We start from the raw sequence: 18,802 nt of genomic DNA, 5'->3' as shown, positions 1-18,802 counted from the left end.
ACACAGAGTAAAAGTAAAGGTAAATGTGTAAGCATAAATAAATAAATAATAAATGAAACCACAGTGAAGTTTACAGTCAATGTAATGGTCGTGAGTTCCACATGGGCCATGTATAAGTGTGTGACTGTGTGGTTGATACAGAAGTTCAGTTCAATCAGTGATGTTTCTGTTATAGGAAGGTGCAGTGATCGCTGTGCATTTAAAAGGCTGATTGCTTTGGGGTAAAAACTGTTCTTCAGCTTGTTAGTATTGAAGCGCCTGCCACAGGACAGAGGAGTAAAAATGTTATGGCTGGGGTAGGTTGGATCTTTAAAAATGTTCTTTGTTTTTCTACTGCAGTGAATAGTGAAGATATCTTCCAGTGATGGTAGCTGAGTGCCAGTAATTCTCAGCCATTTTGATGAGGGTTTTCTATTCTCAGAGGTGCAGCCAGAGTACCGTGCTGTAACACAGTACTTGATGACAGACTCTGTGGTGCATCTGTAGAAGTTAACCAACAGCTGTTGTGGGAGTTGTGCTTTCTTCAGGCTTCTTAGAAAGTGAAGCCTCTGAAGACCTTTCCTGGCCATTGCTGTCTTGTTTGTTGTTCATGACAGGTCCTGGCTGATGTGGACTTCCAAGAATCTGAAACTCTGGACTGTCTCTGGACTGTCTGGACCCTCTCACCATTAAAGTGTCAAAGGCAGAGCTGAGTTGATGAAAAGTATCCACTATAGCTGTACTTCTGTTCCAGGTGTGGTAGGGCAGTGTGCAGGGCAAGTGAGACAGTGTCCTCAGTTGACCTGTGTGCCCTGTAAGTGAACTGGTATTGGTCCAGGGAGGTGGGGATGTTGTTCTTAATGTGGCTGAGGACATGAGTGGAGTGGTGGCTCTGATTCTAAGGATCTGCACTGGTATCCGGAAGATTGCTGGTTCAATCCCCATTGCTGCCAAAAGAGATCCTACTCTGATGGGACCTTGAGCAAGGCCCTTAACCTGATATTGCTCCATGGTGCTGTACAATGGATGACGCTGCGCTCTGACCCCAAGGGGTATATGAAAACTAACAAATTCCTAATATAAGAAATTAAAAAAAAAATGTTCAAAGCACTTCATAACAATAGGATCTACCTGGCGATAATCTCTCAGGGACCCCACCACTGCCTGTTTTGAAATAGGAACAATTGTAGTGGACAGTGGCCAGTTCTAAAGAGATATTAAAAAGGCTGGTGAACACTGCTGTCAGCAGTCAGTTATGCATAATGCTTCATCTCCCATCCAGGAACCCCATCAGGGCCTGTTGCCTTATTAGGGTTAATGTTTCTTAGAGGCCATCTCACCTCACGTGTATTCAGTGCCAGAGTGCATAATGGGGCCTCTTGCTGGGTTAGTTTGGTCATAGGTTGATTGGTATCCTTGTCAAAACCGTGTGTAGAAGTGATTGAGGTCATCATGAGTTTCCTATGTTGGTTGAGTAGGTGTTATTCTTGTAGCCTGTAATGAATCTAATGCCCTGCCACATGCGTCGGGAGTCAGAACTGTTAAAATGTTCCTCTGTTTTTGCTTTGTAGCAGCACTTTGTCTCCTTAATGATTTTCCTCAGATTGGACCTAGTTGTTTTGTAGGCATCTGGGTCTCCCATAAGGAAAGCAATGTCACGTTCCTTCAATAGGTCTTGGACCATCTTGTTCATCCAAGGTTTCCCATTAGGGAAAGTATGGATGTTCTTAGTAATAGTGACATTATCCATACAGAAGTTAATATAGGATAAGACATAGGAGACATAGGCATTTAAGTCTGTGTGATTGTCCTTTGTAGCTGCCTGTTTGAACAGTTCCCAATAGATATCATCAAAGCAGTTCTGTAATTCAGTTATGGCTCCTTCTGGTCAGACACTGACTGCACCTTAGGCTTTGTCTTGACAATAAGGGGTTTGTGTGCAGGAGTCAAGAACAAAGAAATGTGATCAAATCAGCTGAGGTGGGGGGAGGGCGGCACTGTATAAGCAGCCGCTACATTACAGTCTATCCAGCATATTATTTCCTCTTGTTGGGAAATCAACAAATCGATAAAATATAGGAAGCACAGTTTTGAGGTTGGCATGATTAAAATCGCCCGCTAAGATAAACACATCTTTTGTGCACTTTAGTCAATGCCAGCTTCACATTAGCTTGTGGAGGGATTTAAACTGTGGTGAGGAACACGACTGTAAATTCTCTCAGAAGATAAAGAGGTCTGCACTTCAGCATTATGAATTCTAAGTTTTGGAGAGCAATATTGTTCATCAATGACCGTGGATGCACACCCTGCCGCCTTTGTCCTTATCAGATTTAGCGGTCTGATCTGAGCATCATTAATTGATGTCAAATGAAATACAATGTGTTCCATTATTTGTTCAGTTCAATTTGAAATTGCTATTCAAAAAAAATTTTAGTGCACTTTTTTAAACCCAATTATCAGTGTGCATATCATCTTCTCTCTATTGTAACTCCCTTATTTTTCTTTTACTTTTATAATACATAGCACCACACATAATTGGAGTGTATTTTTTAAAAATAAACGAATATGTAAAGAATAGTTTTCCTTCTGTTTAAGGGCAACACACCAGCAGAGTCAAGTTAGGCATTTTCAGACTTTTTGACACGCTGAGCCCAAAAGGATCGCCATCACTGTTTTAACCTAAACTAACTATGGGCCTGGTCTAGGTGGCCATGTCAAGTTACTTTGATATCCATAAACATATTAAAGAAAAAGAAAACTTCACACATTTTAATAAATTTAAACGGGTCCTACAGTAAGTCTATTAAGGTGATATTCTAGACATTAGGATAATGTCTGCCATTTAAAAGCAGAAAGAAGCCAAGAGGAATACAAAAAAACTGTTAAAGATGAGTGTCCATATACGTGCATCCTTTACTAGCATCACCACTGTTGCAGCTTTCCTTCATCCTTATACTGTATCATACAGGAAAGCAACCCATTTCACCAAAATTATAAACTTTTTCCGGGAGATGGAAGTTTCTTCAACCTGGCAGAAAATTAAGCAAAAGAAAATTCAAATAGTAAATATTATGCATCTAATACAACACTGATAAGAGCAGCTGTAACATGTTGCAGCCCTGCAATATCATAGTTTTTTAGTTCTTTTATGTCTTGAAACAACTCTGCACAATGCTTGTCATCTCTGATCCCTTGTGACTAACTAATATCCACTATTTCCTGAAGCACTTCTACAACTGGGAGCTGGCCAGCAAATTATTTCTACAGTAAAATATATGTCAACATAAATCTATTATCTTAAGGGTCCAAAGCACAGATTTAAACTATGCATGTTTTTCCCAAGAAAGTAGAAAGCAAAACATGCCATTTTGAAGAAAATGAAGGTCAGGACATTGATATTTGACACATGTAAATGGTAAAGAATACAAATTGTATAAAAATGCCATATTAGCCAATGGTGAAAACTGTGCTTTATTGTTTGATTTATTTTATGTACAACATTTTTCCAAATGTTTTTACAAATACTGGTATTTTCTTTCTTAGGTATGACAAAATGGAAGCTGCCAGCTGTAGAGTTCCATAAACCAATCTGGTTTCAGAAAAGCTTTTCTCTCATGGCAGAGCAGAAATATAGTTTATACATCAAATTTTGTTTTGCATAAAGTAGAGTCTAATGATCACTTGCAGTTTTACTTAAAAAAAAAAACAGAGGATATTGTATTGCATAATGTTAAATGCAGGGGTATAGTTTGTGATGCTGCTTGGCTACATGCCCACAGAGGTAGCAGCCTGCCCTGTGACTAATTGTTTGATTTATTTTATCGTAAGTTAGCAGGTGTTGTAGGAATAGGGGCAATAAGACAAATTAGGAGAATTAGTTATTCATTCCCCATAAAGAAAAGGAAAGACAAAAGAGCTACTGAGGAAAGCAGAAAGTCCTGTGGTGATCAGAGAGCACCAGAACCCATATGTGCATCCATGTACCGAGGGCAGGGTTTTCACACAGTGATAACCTGAAGATAATTGTGTACAGCAGGGGCCAAAGTGCCTGGAATAGAGATGTTTTGCAGGGAGGTTTATAGCTATAATGAAAGGGTAATTTCTGACAATCCTTGGTGTGGGATATTTAAGATGTTAATGACCCTAAGTATATACCTAAAGCAAAAAAAAGAAAGAAAGAAAATCAATTATTCTTACAAGTTTAGAGCATTTACATAGATTTATAAATACCTGTGGTAAAAAATAGAGTATATAATCTTACAAAATGTTCATAAATAATAACACATAAGTTTCACAATCAATAAAAAGAAACACTTCTCATTAATTATATTAATAAAGCCACACCAATATAAGTTCTCACTAACATAGCACAACATATGATACAAGAACAAGGGGCTGGATGAATGCATACATAGATAAACATCTCAGACATGTTTATTCTGAGAAAGAACACCAAAAAAATCCCCATGGTTTCCAAAACCGAGCCTCTCCAGCCATCATCAAGCACATGACCCTGTATAGCACAGCAGAGCAGAGCAGTGTTATGGCACATCTATACCCACACACACCAGCCAGTTTAGTGCTGACAGTTAAAACACCATGTCATTTGGATGTGAAGGAAACCAAAATTCCTGTGGAACTCCCATACAGATTATGACCTAGCACATACTCACACCTGCTTACCTGGAGCTTTAACTGGAGTGTTTGTTTTCATCTCATTTGTTGTCAACTTGTCACATATCATCTTATTTTAATGAGAATTTATATTTGCATTAATTTTTTATTGTTGTAGTCAATATGATTTATTTCAGTTTTTATGACTGCTTACTGAATGTGCTGATCTGTATGTTAACTTTTTCAGATAATGTGTGTGCAAGTGCTACAAGCCTGTAGTCAAGAATAAAATGAACAGAGCCAAATGCTATGCCACCCAGTAGAAATATAATCAGGTCATATAAGTATAACCTGGAGCCTAAACACTCAGCTATTTCTGTACTATTTTTAGCATATTTTAATTAAATATTTTTCCTGTATTAATGATGGAGAGCATGTATTAATTTTTAGTAAAACTGAATTTTTTTTTTCCATATGAAGATGCTAAGCTGAAAGTGCTGGTGGCAGGCATAAAATAAAACATTTTATAAACATGCATACACCATCTTCCCCTTCTGGACCCTTGACGACTCATCTGTTGCTGCACCTCCTCCAGTCACTTAATAAAAGATAAAAGGGTGCCCACTTCACACACAGTAGAATGGGAAATTTGTTTTAGATCCCCATCATTTCTGACTTGAATATCACTTATATTTTCCGTAACTGTTATTAAATTAATTTGTCACTGTTTAATCATATTCTGGATTCACTTTTTCAATTCTGAAAAACTAAAAGAGATTCTGAAACATAGTCTCGGTTAAGGATGGAAGTAAAGTTGCTCCTGTGTCCTTTTTAAAAAGACACCCTGTTTATTCCTGATTTCACCCTATTGCTCATGTTTCCATGTTTTCTGGTACAGATGGGTGTCTTTATAGTTAGCATTGAGGGGTTTCTGCATTAAGTCCCATGATTTATGTTCAATAGATTTTATAACAAATTGTGATATTTTTATAGACCATTTTAATTTCTTCTGCATGCTTCTGAATTTACTCATGGATATTAATAAAGTATATCAAATCTATTATAAAAAAAATGACTCTTCAATAACCTTTCCCTGGTCATGATGTTAGAAGTAAACCCAGTTTTTGCACACTTGGGTGGAAAAGGCAAACTCTACACAACAGACATATTGTGTGCAATGTTGAATGTGCATCAAAATGAATGTTCAAGACTTTTTAGAACCAATTCTGTCTGTAACCCAACTCTTATTTTGCATTAATAGTAAGAATTCTTGGTAAGTGTATGCAGACCTTTGCATATATTACACTGGGAACACTGTAGATTGGAAATCAGTATAAACCATCACATGACAAGACAGTTACATCATATCATAAAATAAACTAATTGTGCTCTACAAAGAATATTAGACTGTTGTCAATCAGGCAAAAAATCATTTGCGTACCAAAGTACAAATGATGCTGATTGAACTTTTAGGGGGTCTTTCCTTTATCTGCTTGGTGTGTATATTGGGCTTTGTTCATACCTTATCAGTTGGGCATATTTCATCCTTTCATTAGTAATTGCTACCATAGTGAGAACAATTTGTGTGTACATATGTTGAATTTGTAGTTCAGGTAGCACAGTGGTGGAGTGGCAGCGCTGCTGCCTCATGGTAAGGACATCAGAATTTGTGTCCTGGGTCCCAGGTCCTCCCTACGTGGAGTCTGCATGTTATCCACATGTCTGTATGGGTTTCTTCCCCCTGGCTAAAGACATGTAGTTTAGGTGAATTGGCCCGGGTATGTGTGCATGCGTGTGTGTATGTCTGTGTTCACTCTGCGATGCACTGGCACCCTTTTCAAGGTTTGTTCCTGCCTTGCACCTTATGCTAGCTTGGATAGTCTACAGCCCACCCAACCAAATCCCAGAGACACAGATCTGGATTAAGTGGGTAAGAAAATGACATGACATGACAAAGAGTTTAACACTTGTACAAATGACATGATGATGCGGCACTAATGTGAGTGTTAGAGGCTATACGATCCTTTACTTCATTAAATGCTATAATAGCCACAAGAAAGCAGGAGGTACATTTTCAATATAAGTATATAGAGCCCTGTCCTGGTTGTTCTGGCATTGATCTTGCATACAACACATGAACTGAATTTTAGTTTTTATGGCAAAAACCATTAGGAGATTTTTGAGATACTGGTCTATCTATGTTTTGTGTAGTGTCTTTTGGTGTACTTTTAATTTACATTTGTTTATTCTTTTATAAACTTCTTTTACATTGGTTATCATTGTTATATTGATTATTCTGTTTAACATGGGCTTGTGTATCAATGAAGAATCAACTTTCTTGATTCGATGGGTTTGAAAACCAACCCCACATTTTCTTCTCCTTTAGCAGGAGCTTATAATTCTTTATAAATTTGAGGACTCATACTTTTACTGATTTCTCCTCTTTCTCATCAAGAATAGTTTGAATTTCACCAGTGAAAACAACTCATTGAAACTGGGGTTGTCTGCTCTCAGACTAATGTACATGTATCTACTGTTACAGATGGCTCATTAGGTTTCTACAGCGCTAACAATGTTTTAAAAATGACCTAAAATCCATAAGGCTTTCTATTGCTATTCTTTAGCTTTTCTAGAGACCAAAAAATAGCTATATTGTTTATCCTCCCCAGGCAAAAAATTTAGGCCTGCTGAAAAACAGAATATAAGTCAATGTAATTAAATTTAACATTTTGAAATTGTCCTCTTGAACAGCAAACCAAATACATTACATGTAGCTTTGCAATTGTTAGTCTCAAATGAAACTAGAGGCCAATGCAAATTCAAGCATTTATTGACACTCTGCTATGGTGGTTTTAAGCATAACAAGGAGCAGGTTGCCATGGAGTCTAAACTTTCATGGACAGCACCGAGACTAATAAATGAGCTTCAGAGTTTTATGTCAGTATGAGCAGAGTTACAAGTGTCATGGTAACAGCAGAAAGAAACCATTCTGTTTAAGACGAGGTGGATGTTTTTTGTAACCACATCAGGGAATGAAAAAGATTTGTTTTGCTTATTCTGGATTTATTCAAGGAAATGTTTAGAAATGATAGTCCAGTCATGGACAACTGTGGAAAAAGAAAGTTCTAGTATTTTGATAAGTTGTAAGAATTAGAATGCTTCAATGGTTTCTGATGAATGTAACAAAAAAGATACAGTACTTTAGGTGTCTTAAAGTAGCAGCTACAGCATATTGTGCTGCCTTCAGGATAACATAAAACTTTACTAAAATAAAAATATCAAATTCTTAATTCTTTTGTGTTCAAATTTTCAATCTCTTCTAATAAAACATTTTTCACAATGGAAAACAGAAAAGTAAAGTGATTATAATAATAATGATGTACAGCTACTACTTAGTACATTTAGTGAAAGCTTCAAAAAATTTGAAAAGATGAATGTTGTTGCCTTTATTTTACTTGTCAAGAATATTTAACAAAGATCAGTAACTTGTTTAGAGCCTTTTGTTAGCCTTATTAAGCATGTAATGTCAAATTTATGCAGTGAGCTAAATTTTAGCTTAATTGCAAGTAACTGCTTACAATTTAGTTAAAAGCGAATCTGTTTACTAAGGCAGTTAATAACCAATTCCCACTTGTCTAATTTAGAAAAGGAAAAGTTAGCACTAAACTGCTTTGATCAGGCAGGTTTGGGGCTTGTTGAAGGAGAGAGAAAAACATCATTTTTTTCACAAAAGAAGGATCTGTTTGATTTCTCCAGAGGAACTGTAATTTAAAAGAAAAAAAATGACCTTTCTTTGGTACTGTGCTACAATATTGTTTGAGCTGACTAGCTGCCTAAGGCAATTCTTAGAAGACTCCTAGAATTTTCATATGGCCAAATAATAACCATTATAGTGATAAACAAGTCCTCGGTCAAGAACTAGGCCTAACAAGAAGTTGATTGTTTCCTTCAGATGTTTTTGCTATGTTATATATATATATATAAGTACTATATGCACACTATTGCTCATGCAGACTCCTGATTCATATTGTCTTAATATACCAGAGGCTGGTAACGTCTTGCATGCTGATTAATAAATGCAAGTATGAATTTCGCTATAGTCTCTAAAAGGGACATTAATGACCTTATAATCTTTATGACAAAAAATAAAATCAGTTGCACCATGAAGCAGTGTTCTAGTTACAAAAAGGCTTGGCTTTTTTTTTTTTTTTTTTTTCGTGAGCATAAAATGACGATTACTGCCTAGAAGAAACACATACTGTTGCTGAACTGTGAGACAATAACACTAAGCAATACATCACCTTGCTGGCCATACCAGAAACATAAAATACATTTCAAAATTAGTTAAGGCTAGGGCCATATCAGAGTTAGATTAATAGGTTGTAATATCTCATTACATATCACCTTCTAAGTAGTCAGCAACATGACTATGCTCTTGTTCATTTTTCCATAAATCGTATCTACTTTAATGTACATAATAAAGCCATCACTTACAAAAGCACATACACTTTTATCACTCTAACCAGATATGTACTGGTCCATACATTTTACACTGATAAGAACTCATAATGCACATTCTGTCATTGAAAACAAACTGATCATCTTTAACGGTATAATTTAAATAGACTGAAACAAGAAATGATTTAATTAAAAATAGGACAATTGTACAGTGGTGTGAAAAACTATTTGCCCCCTTCCTGATTTCTTATTCTTTTGCATGTTTGTCACACAAAATGTTTCTGATCATCAAACACATTTAACCATTAGTCAAATATAACACAAGTAAACACAAAATGCAGTTTGTAAATGGTGGTTTTTATTATTTAGGGAGAAAAAAAAATCCAAACCTACATGGCCCTGTGTGAAAAAGTAATTGCCCCCTGAACCTAATAACTGGTTGGGCCACCCTTAGGAGCAATAACTGCAATCAAGCGTTTGCGATAACTTGCAATGAGTCTTTTACAGCGCTCTGGAGGAATTTTGGCCCACTCATCTTTGCAAAATTGTTGTAATTCAGCTTTATTTGAGGGTTTTCTAGCATGAACCGCCTTTTTAAGGTCATGCCATAGCATCTCAATTGGATTCAGGTCAGGACTTTGACTAGGCCACTCCAAAGTCTTCATTTTGTTTTTCTTCAGCCATTCAGAGGTGGATTTGCTGGTGTGTTTTGGGTCATTGTCCTGTTGCAGCACCCAAGATCGCTTCAGCTTGAGTTGACGAACAGACATTCTCCTTCAGGATTTTTTGGTAGACAGTAGAATTCATGGTTCCATCTATCACAGCAAGCCTTCCAGGTCCTGAAGCAGCAAAACAACCCCAGACCATCACACTACCACCACCATATTTTACTGTTGGTATGATGTTCTTTTTCTGAAATGCTGTGTTCCTTTTACGCCAGATGTAACGGGACATTTGCCTTCCAAAAAGTTCAACTTTTGACTCATCAGTCCACAAGGTATTTTCCCAAAAGTCTTGGCAATCATTGAGATGTTTCTTAGCAAAATTGAGACGAGCCCTAATGTTCTTTTTGCTTAACAGTGGTTTGCGTCTTGGAAATCTGCCATGCAGGCCGTTTTTGCCCAGTCTCTTTCTTATGGTGGAGTCGTGAACACTGACCTTAATTGAGGCAAGTGAGGCCTGCAGTTCTTTAGACGTTGTCCTGGGGTCTTTTGTGACCTCTCGGATGAGTCGTCTCTGCGCTCTTGGGGTAATTTTGGTCGGCCGGCCACTCCTGGGAAGGTTCACCACTGTTCCATGTTTTTGCCATTTGTGGATAATGGCTCTCACTGTGGTTCGCTGGAGTCCCAAAGCTTTAGAAATGGCTTTATAACCTTTACCAGACTGATAGATCTCAATTACTTCTGTTCTCATTTGTTCCTGAATTTCTTTGGATCTTGGCATGATGTCTAGCTTTTGAGGTGCTTTTGGTCTACTTCTCTGTGTCAGGCAGCTCCTATTTAAGTGATTTCTTGATTGAAACAGGTGTGGCAGTAATCAGGCCTGGGGGTGGCTACGGAAATTGAACTCAGGTGTGATACACCACAGTTAGGTTATTTTTTAACAAGGGGGCAATTACTTTTTCACACAGGGCCATGTAGGTTTGGATTTTTTTTCTCCCTAAATAATAAACACCATCATTTAAAAACTGCATTTTGTGTTTACTTGTGTTATATTTGACTAATGGTTAAATGTGTTTGATGATCAGAAACATTTTGTGTGACAAACATGCAAAAGAATAAGAAATCAGGAAGGGGGCAAATAGTTTTTCACACCACTGTATATATCTTCTAAATTATCCTTTTTCTGTCTAATGTACAGTATACATTATAATGGTTTAGATAACAGATAACAAGTCTAAGCAAATCATAGTTAGGAAATTATGCAGTTCCTTATATGCAACATTGTTAAAGTAATTTTTCTTGCCAAGTTTATTGAAAGAGCTAGATTGAGTTCATAGAATGAAGTGAAGAATACCTTGAAGACAGAATTAGGGGGTCAATAGATGGTGGGAATTCATTAAGATGTCTTTTCAGGGATAACAAAGTCAGAAGTTGTTTTAAAAGATTTTATTTAACATATTATTCTCAAACCCACTTAATACATCCACCCATCCATCCATTATCCAACCCGCTATATCCTAATTACAGGGTCATGAGGGTCTACTGGAGCCAATCCCAGCCAACACAGGGCGCAAGGCAGGAAACAAACCCCGGGCAGGGCTCCAGCCTACCGGAGGGCACACACCCGCACACCAAGTATACACTAGGGACAATTTAGGATCGCCAATGCGCCTAACCTGCATGTCTTTGGACTGTGGGAAGAAACTGGATCACCCAGAGGAAACCCCTACAGACATGGGCAGAACATGCAAACTCCACACAGGAAGGCCCGGGAAGCGAACCAAGGTCTTCTAACTGCAAGGCAGCAGCGCTACCTCTGCGCCGCCCCCACTTAATTCAATAGATCAGTATTTGAGCAGTTTAAGTCAAACAGCTCAGACTTAACATCCACAAGGAAAAAAACTGTTTTTGAAGACAAACTCAGACTATATAGTGCCAGTTAGACTGGCTCGAGTGCCCTTAGAGAAGTGTTGTAGACAAACAAAGAGGATCAGACTCAGGCATAGATAGATATTAGTTAACACCAGGGTCAGCGAATTCCTGTTGCTCAGAAACCACTGGAGTTCTAAAGTCCCACCAAGATATATCTGTTTAACTTAAATGTAAAATGCATATAGCTGAATGGGGTAGAAACATGGAGAAACAACAAGACCACTATGAAGCAGATCCAGATATTTGTAAACCAATGTCTGTCAAAAAGTCTCTACATTCACTGGTCGGAAGTAGTGATGTGTGGCATAAAATACTGCAGTGTACAATAGAAGACAAAATTCTAAGGAGAAAATAAAGCTGTTTTGACCACACTTAAAGAAACCAGCATCCAATGTCACATGAAAATTATTGACATGGAACCCCAAAAAACATGTAGTGGAGAAATCTCCCAGCAGACATCAAGTTGACAGGCCTTAAAGAGCTGCAGCCTGTTGGGGTAGGACAGACGGGAAGTCATTGCAGAACTGCCATTGATATCCTTTGTTTTAGGAAGAGTGAAAGACCTAAGTAAGTAAGTTAAAACATACAGGTTATTTGTTAAACTGTTGTTCTCCCAAACAGTATTCTCTAACTGAAGTCATTCATATTATAGTTGGTACCACATGGTGCTCAAACCAACACCATTATTGAAGAAGTCATTATATTATTTAGTCAGATAAAGTGATTATCTGGGTTGTAATGTTTGGTAACTGACGTATGTTTTGTCCAGTCAATGAGCTTTTACATGTAGACAACACTCAAAAATGCCTTAATAAATAGGTCTTGAAAAAGCTATATTATCTCGTTAAGTACAAACTAACACCGAATCATTCTTTTTAGAAACTCTATAGATAAATTCAGAATTAAATGCCTGGCAATAATTGGTCTTGTTGAGAGCCATTTGTATCTGTTCAGTCACTATAATAGCTAAATGTGCATTTTGGGTGGAGTTGTGCTACAGGTTCAAAGAGGAAGATGAAATACAAAAACTGTTGCCAGGAAAAATGGTGTTTATTTTGTAATCATTTGCTATGACTCATTGCTTTATATTGTTTTCAGCACAGTGGATAAGTGCAAATGTACAGCATGCATAGTTATGGCACAACGGCACGTCCTGATGGTGCAATATAAACAAATGCAATCAAGCCCAATGAAAGGCAAAACAACATTGATTACCCTTAGGTCTACACACACAATATGATGCAATTGATTGCAAAGATCACTCTAATCTTAGAGAAACAAACATCAGGAGAAGAGAAAAATTCAAAATATTACTGTAGAAAAAAGCTACTGTATATATTTATGCATGATATGATATTTCTGTTGATTGAGGAATATCAACTAGAAAACTACATTTTTGTTTATATTTTTTTTTTATATTTACGAAATAACTAATTGTGGGAATGGGATTCAGGTAGTGAAAAGAAAAGAGAAAAAGATGTGTTAAGCCACAATGCATGCACGTAGACCTACATTTTAAGTAATCAATGTCATAGTAAAATATACTGTATGCCATTTACGGTACTTCATTTTGAGCAGTGTCACTCACAAATAAATATAGTATACCACTGTATTTTATTTGTTTGTTACTGGCACGTAAGATGTTACTGTAAATTTGTTAATACACATTTAAGAATTGGGGCGGCATGGTGGCGCAGTGGTTAGCGCTACTGCTTCGCAGTTAGGAGAACCAGGTTCGAATCCCGGGTCCACCCTGCGTGGAGTTTGCATGTTCTCTCCGTGTCTGCGTGGGTTTCCTCCGGGTACTCCGGTTTCATCCCACACGTCCAAAGACATGCAGGTTAGGTGCATTGGCGATCCTAAATTGTCCCTAGTGTGTGCTTGGTGTGTGGGTGTGTGTGTGCGTGCCCTGCAGTAGGCTGGCACCCTGCCCCGGGTTTGTTTCCTGCTTTGTGCCCTGTGTTGGCTGGGATTGGCTCCAGCAGACCCCCGTGACCCTGTAGTTAGGATATAGCGGGTTGGATAATGGCCATTTAAGCATTTAGCAAAAACATCTCTCTAACTGAATGGAAAAAAGCATTTTTTTCTATGGTGGAAAATTCAAAAAAGATTTTAAATATCTTTAATGGTAAGATTGTTTTTTGTGTTTTTGTAGGCAATTTTTCATTTTTACTCCTGCTATTTTGTCTTATTTAAATTCAATAATATAGCCTTATTTCTTTATCTCTCCCGAGATCATACCTTTTTATAGAACATTGTAAAATAACTGCCTCATGCCCCAGGGCAGCTGTTTATAGCAATCAGGTTTATACAAGTAGTGTGTCATTTTGTCACCTTTTTTTTTTTTGTCTTTTAAACCAAAATACTCCATTAACTGAAATATGTAAGGATTAACTACTTCATTTCTAACTAATGTTACAGTGGTTGTAACTTTTAACTGTATGCATGACATCAGGGCATTTCAAAAATTTTAATTTGCTTTATTTTGTTTTTGCAGTCACAGCGACGAGTCACCTTTCACCTTCCTGATGGCTCTCAGGAGAGCTGCAGTGACAGTGGACTAGGTGACCATGAGCCCAACAGCAGTACCAGCACCACCCACCCTCTACCACTTGGCTTCCCACAAGAGGAGTACTTTGAGCAGACTTCGCCGAACAGTCGCACTGAGGGTGACGGCAACTCAGACCCTGAATCCAGTAAGTGGCAAAGAAACTCTTCACATTTATTGTATTTTCAGCAGTATAGCCTTTGGAAATATATAGTATACTATGTAGAATATAAGAGTGGTCATGGCTAAATGGCTTTCAGATATCCATCCATCCATTTTCCAACCCGCTGAATCCGAACACAGGGTCACGGGGGTCTGCTGGAGCCAATCCCAGCCAACACAGGGCACAAGGCAGGAACCAATCCCGGGCAGGGTGCCAACCCACCGCAGGCTTTCAGATATTGTACTTATAATAATTAACAACAAAAATCAGCATATTATACCCAGTAGGTCATTTGGAATTAAATATATAGAACCTGATTTATATGATTAAGGAATAATTGTTTAGTTGGCACATATTAAGGAGCTGTGTTTAGCAGACTGTATTTAATGAAACGTATCTCACATTATGCTTTTTGACTTTTAAATTCAGCCACTTGCTGTTTTCATATCGTGTGCCTTTTACACTAATAGACGTGTATCATTTAGATTATGTTTTAATATAGCATTTTGGTTGTTTCTATTGCTTTTACATTTTTTGCAGCTTTCAATAAGCATCATAAGTAAATTCACTCACTGGAAGGAAAATATGCATACAGTATGCATCACAAAACATGTTCATAAAACAGTATGTATACATTACACAACATAGTGTGTCTAATTTTTATCTTTTATAAGTTAATCCTTTTTTGGCTTGATTTTTTTAAAGCTGTACTCCAATAAAGAAAAAGTAGTAGCTAGAAGTCAGTGCTTTGCCATTTGTGAAAAATAAATGAGCATGATTTTTTTATGTATTATTGTGTAATGTCAGATTTCATAATTTATTACTTCTAGACTCCACTTGTGTCCCCAATGTAGTTACACTTATGTGCAGGTTGCATGTTCTCCCCATGGTCCTGTCTGTTTCTTCCTTAGACCTGGCCTTTCTCCTACATGTTGCTTGTTTTTTGGTCACGTCTACTTAATAAGTAATTTTCACAGCAAGCTTCATAATGAGTTGATGTTTCATCTATTACCTTTTCTTGCCAAAATGGGTTTTAGGGGTAATGACACTGAAAAAATGGCTATAGACAATAGACGGACTCTGATATAACTATTTCACTATATGCTGTACATTATTACCATAGTGCTGTTTCCTAAAAGCGGCATGGTGGCGCAGTGGATAGCGCTGCTGCCTCGCAGTTAGGAGACCCAGGTTCGCTTCCCGGGTCCTCCCTGCGTGGAGTTTGCATGTTCTCCCTGTGTCTGCGTGGGTTTCCTCCGGGCGCTCCTGTTTCCTCCCACAGTCCAAAGACATGCAGGTTAGGTGGATTGGTGATTCTAAATTGACCCTAGTGTGTGTTTGGTGTGTGGGTGTGTTTGTGTGTGTCCTGCGGTTGGTTGGCACCCTGCTCAGGATTGGTTCTTTGCCTTGTGCCCTGTGTTGGCTGGGATTGGCTCCAGCAGACCCCCATGACCCTGTGTTTGGATTCAGCAGGTTGGAAAATGGATGGATGGATGTTTCCTAAAACAGAACAAAAGCCATATTAGAACATTTCACTTTTTATTTTAGTTGTGTGCAAACAGAGGCTACTACTAAGTTGTTTTTCCTAGTAAACACCAACTGGTTCTCAATCTCTTGACCTTTCCTCTGCCTCTTATCCAGTCTCCAATGACGTGTATTAGCTGTCTACACCTAGACGCTGCTCATAATGCAGCCAGCATCATAACATGTGGTATACTTTAGAGAGTATTCAAAGTTTTTCTTTATTTCATCAACTGTGATAGGGTTTGCTTCTTCATGTTTGTTTAGGTTATTCAGGTGTCCACTTAATATCGGTGAATAAAAGACCTTGACCTGAATTGAAGGCAAACAAAAATGCACATTGGATTTGGGATGTAGTGTTGGCATTTTGTCTGCCTACGTGTCTTTACCCTGAGGGAGGATTCAGAAGTCTTTTAAAGTAACGTGTACTTAACTGGCAGACTCCTCACTAAAGTCCTGCAAGTGAATTTGCCTGTAGTGAGATTTTTTTATACTCTGAAGTGCCTATATTTCAGTTTTTCTTCACTGATACATTTCTTTTTCTCTGTACCGAAGCAACACCATATTGTGTTATAGCATACCTGTTATTGATAATGCTATAAAGAGTGCAAGAGCCCTAACCAGTACACATCGGGGGAAGTGCCTTCTTATTTTAAAAGTCATGGGGCTCATTTGCTTATTCTGGAACAGAAATAAAAGTCTTGGTAGTTCTGCATTACCATGATGTCCATACAGTTGCCATTCATACCATTTGTTTCTAAGTTTCCAGGAAAATTGCAAACCACATTGCATGCCAGTTACTAAGGTGGCTTTATGACCCTGTGATAAAAAGGCTTCATGTCTTATGTTAATCCGCTAAACCATCCCTCAGTATATTATAGCTTTAGGAAGAATACATTAAAGCAGTTGCAGGTGCTTTGATTCACAGTCTGTTTCTGCAGTGTAATCAAAAAGCCGCAGGGAACTCCAATCTGCATAGATCTTTTCATTTTGTTTGCACTTCTAATTCACAATATTGGTGAATCACCACAGTAATACACAGGTTAGTCCTTAGGGAGAAAATCACTTTTTTTGGTATGATCAGATATAGACTAATATACCTGTCATAACCCTTTAGCAATCCTCCCAAACCTATATTGACATATTATAATACAAACTAGGATGTAATATAATATAATATAATATAATATAATATAATATAATATAATATAATATAATATAATATAATATAATATAATATATGAGAAGTTAAAAAAGCACACACTGTCCAAAAAAGTGTGGGAATTGTAATGCATGACAGAATTTATTTACTTCATTTAATTAAAATAGAGAAAACAGCAGATTAAATGAAATTAAATATACTGCTCAAAAAAATTAAAGGAACACTTTTTAATCAGAGTACAGCATCAAGTCAATGAAACTTCTGGGCTATTGATCTGGTCAGTTAAGTAGCAGAGGGGGTTGTTAATCAGTTTCAGCTGATTTGGTGTAAATGAAATTAACAACAGGTGCACTAGAGGGGCAACAATGAAACAACCCCCAAAACAGGAATAATTTAACAGGTGGAGGCCACTGACATTTTTTCCCTCCTCATATTTTCTGACTGCTTTTTCACTATTTTCTCATTTGGCTACGGTCAGTGTCACAACTGGTAGCATGAAGCGATACCTGGACCCTATAGAGGTTGCACAGGTAGTCCAACTTCTATAGGATGGCACATCAATATGTGCCATTGCCAGAAGGTTTGCTGTGTCTCCGAGCACAGTCTCAAGGGCATGGAGGAGATTCCAGGAAACAGGCAGTTACTCTAGGAGAGCTGAACAGGGCATAGAAGGTCCTTAACCCATCAGCAGGACCGGTATCTGCTCCTTTGCACAAGCAGGAACAGGATGAGCACTGCCAGAGTCCTACAAAATGACCTCCAGCAGTCCACTGGTGTGAATGTCTCTGACAAAATGATCAAAAACAGACTTCATGAGGGTGGCCTGAGGGCCCGACATCCTCTAGTGGGCCCTGTGCTCACTGCCTGGCACCATGGAGTTCGATTGGCATTTGCCATAAAATACCAGAATTGGCAGGTCCACCACTTTTTGCAGATGAGAGCAGGTTTACCCTGAGTACATGTGACAGACGTGAAAGGTCTGGAGAAGCCATGGCGAACATTATGCTGCCTGTAACATTGTTCAGCATGACCGGCTTGGTGGTGGGTCAGTGATGGTCTTGGGAGGCATATCCATGGAGGGATGTACAGCCCTCTACAGGCTAGACAACAGCACCTTGACTGCCATTAGGTATTGGGACAAAATCCTTGGACCCATTGTCAGACCCTATGCTGGTGCAGTGGGTCCTGGGTTCCTCCTGGTGCACGACAATGCCTGGCCTCATGTGGCAAGAGTATGCAGGCAGTTCCTGGAGGATGAAGGAATTGAAACCATTGACTGGGCCCCACACTCCCCTGACTTAAATCCAATAGAACACTTCTGGAACATTATGTTTCAGTCCATCCGATGCCGCCAGGTTGCACCTCAGACTTTCCAGGAGTTCAGTGATGCCCTGGTCCAGATATGGGAGTAGATCCCCCAGGACATCATCCGTCATCTCATTAGGAGCATGCCCCAACATTGTCAGGCATGCATACAAGCACGTGGGGACCATACAAACTCCTGAGTACGATTTTGAGTTGCTGCAATGAAATTTCAGCAAAATAGACTAGCCTGCTGCAGTATTTTTTCACTTTGATTTTCTGGGTGTCTTTGAATTCAGCCCTCTGTAGGTTGATAATTTTCATTTCTATCAAACAATGTAGCATCCTCTCATTCCTAACACATTACCCAGTCCATATCAGTACAGATATCCAGCATGATTTTTTTCCCATTGAGATCTGATGTGTCTTCAAAGTGTTCCTTTAATTTATTTGAGCAGTTT

At 38.3% G+C, this 18,802-nt stretch overlaps 1 protein-coding gene across 1 annotated transcript in view; it reads left to right on the top strand.

Annotated features, from left to right (window-relative positions):
- Window positions 1–18,802, top strand: part of pcdh11 (protocadherin 11) — a 970,759-nt gene that overhangs the window by 570,217 nt on the left and 381,740 nt on the right. Inside the window, exon 4 of the mRNA XM_051935327.1 lies at window positions 14,143–14,341. Within this exon, the coding sequence (XP_051791287.1) occupies window positions 14,143–14,341 (199 nt within the window). The remainder of the gene's footprint in view (window positions 1–14,142; window positions 14,342–18,802) is intronic.

The sequence above is a fragment of the Erpetoichthys calabaricus genome, chromosome 12 (genome assembly GCF_900747795.2).
Source record: "Erpetoichthys calabaricus chromosome 12, fErpCal1.3, whole genome shotgun sequence".
NCBI classification, from domain to species: domain Eukaryota; kingdom Metazoa; phylum Chordata; class Cladistia; order Polypteriformes; family Polypteridae; genus Erpetoichthys; species Erpetoichthys calabaricus.
Note: the sequence above shows the minus strand (reverse complement) of the source record. Positions and strands in the feature narration are given on the sequence as shown.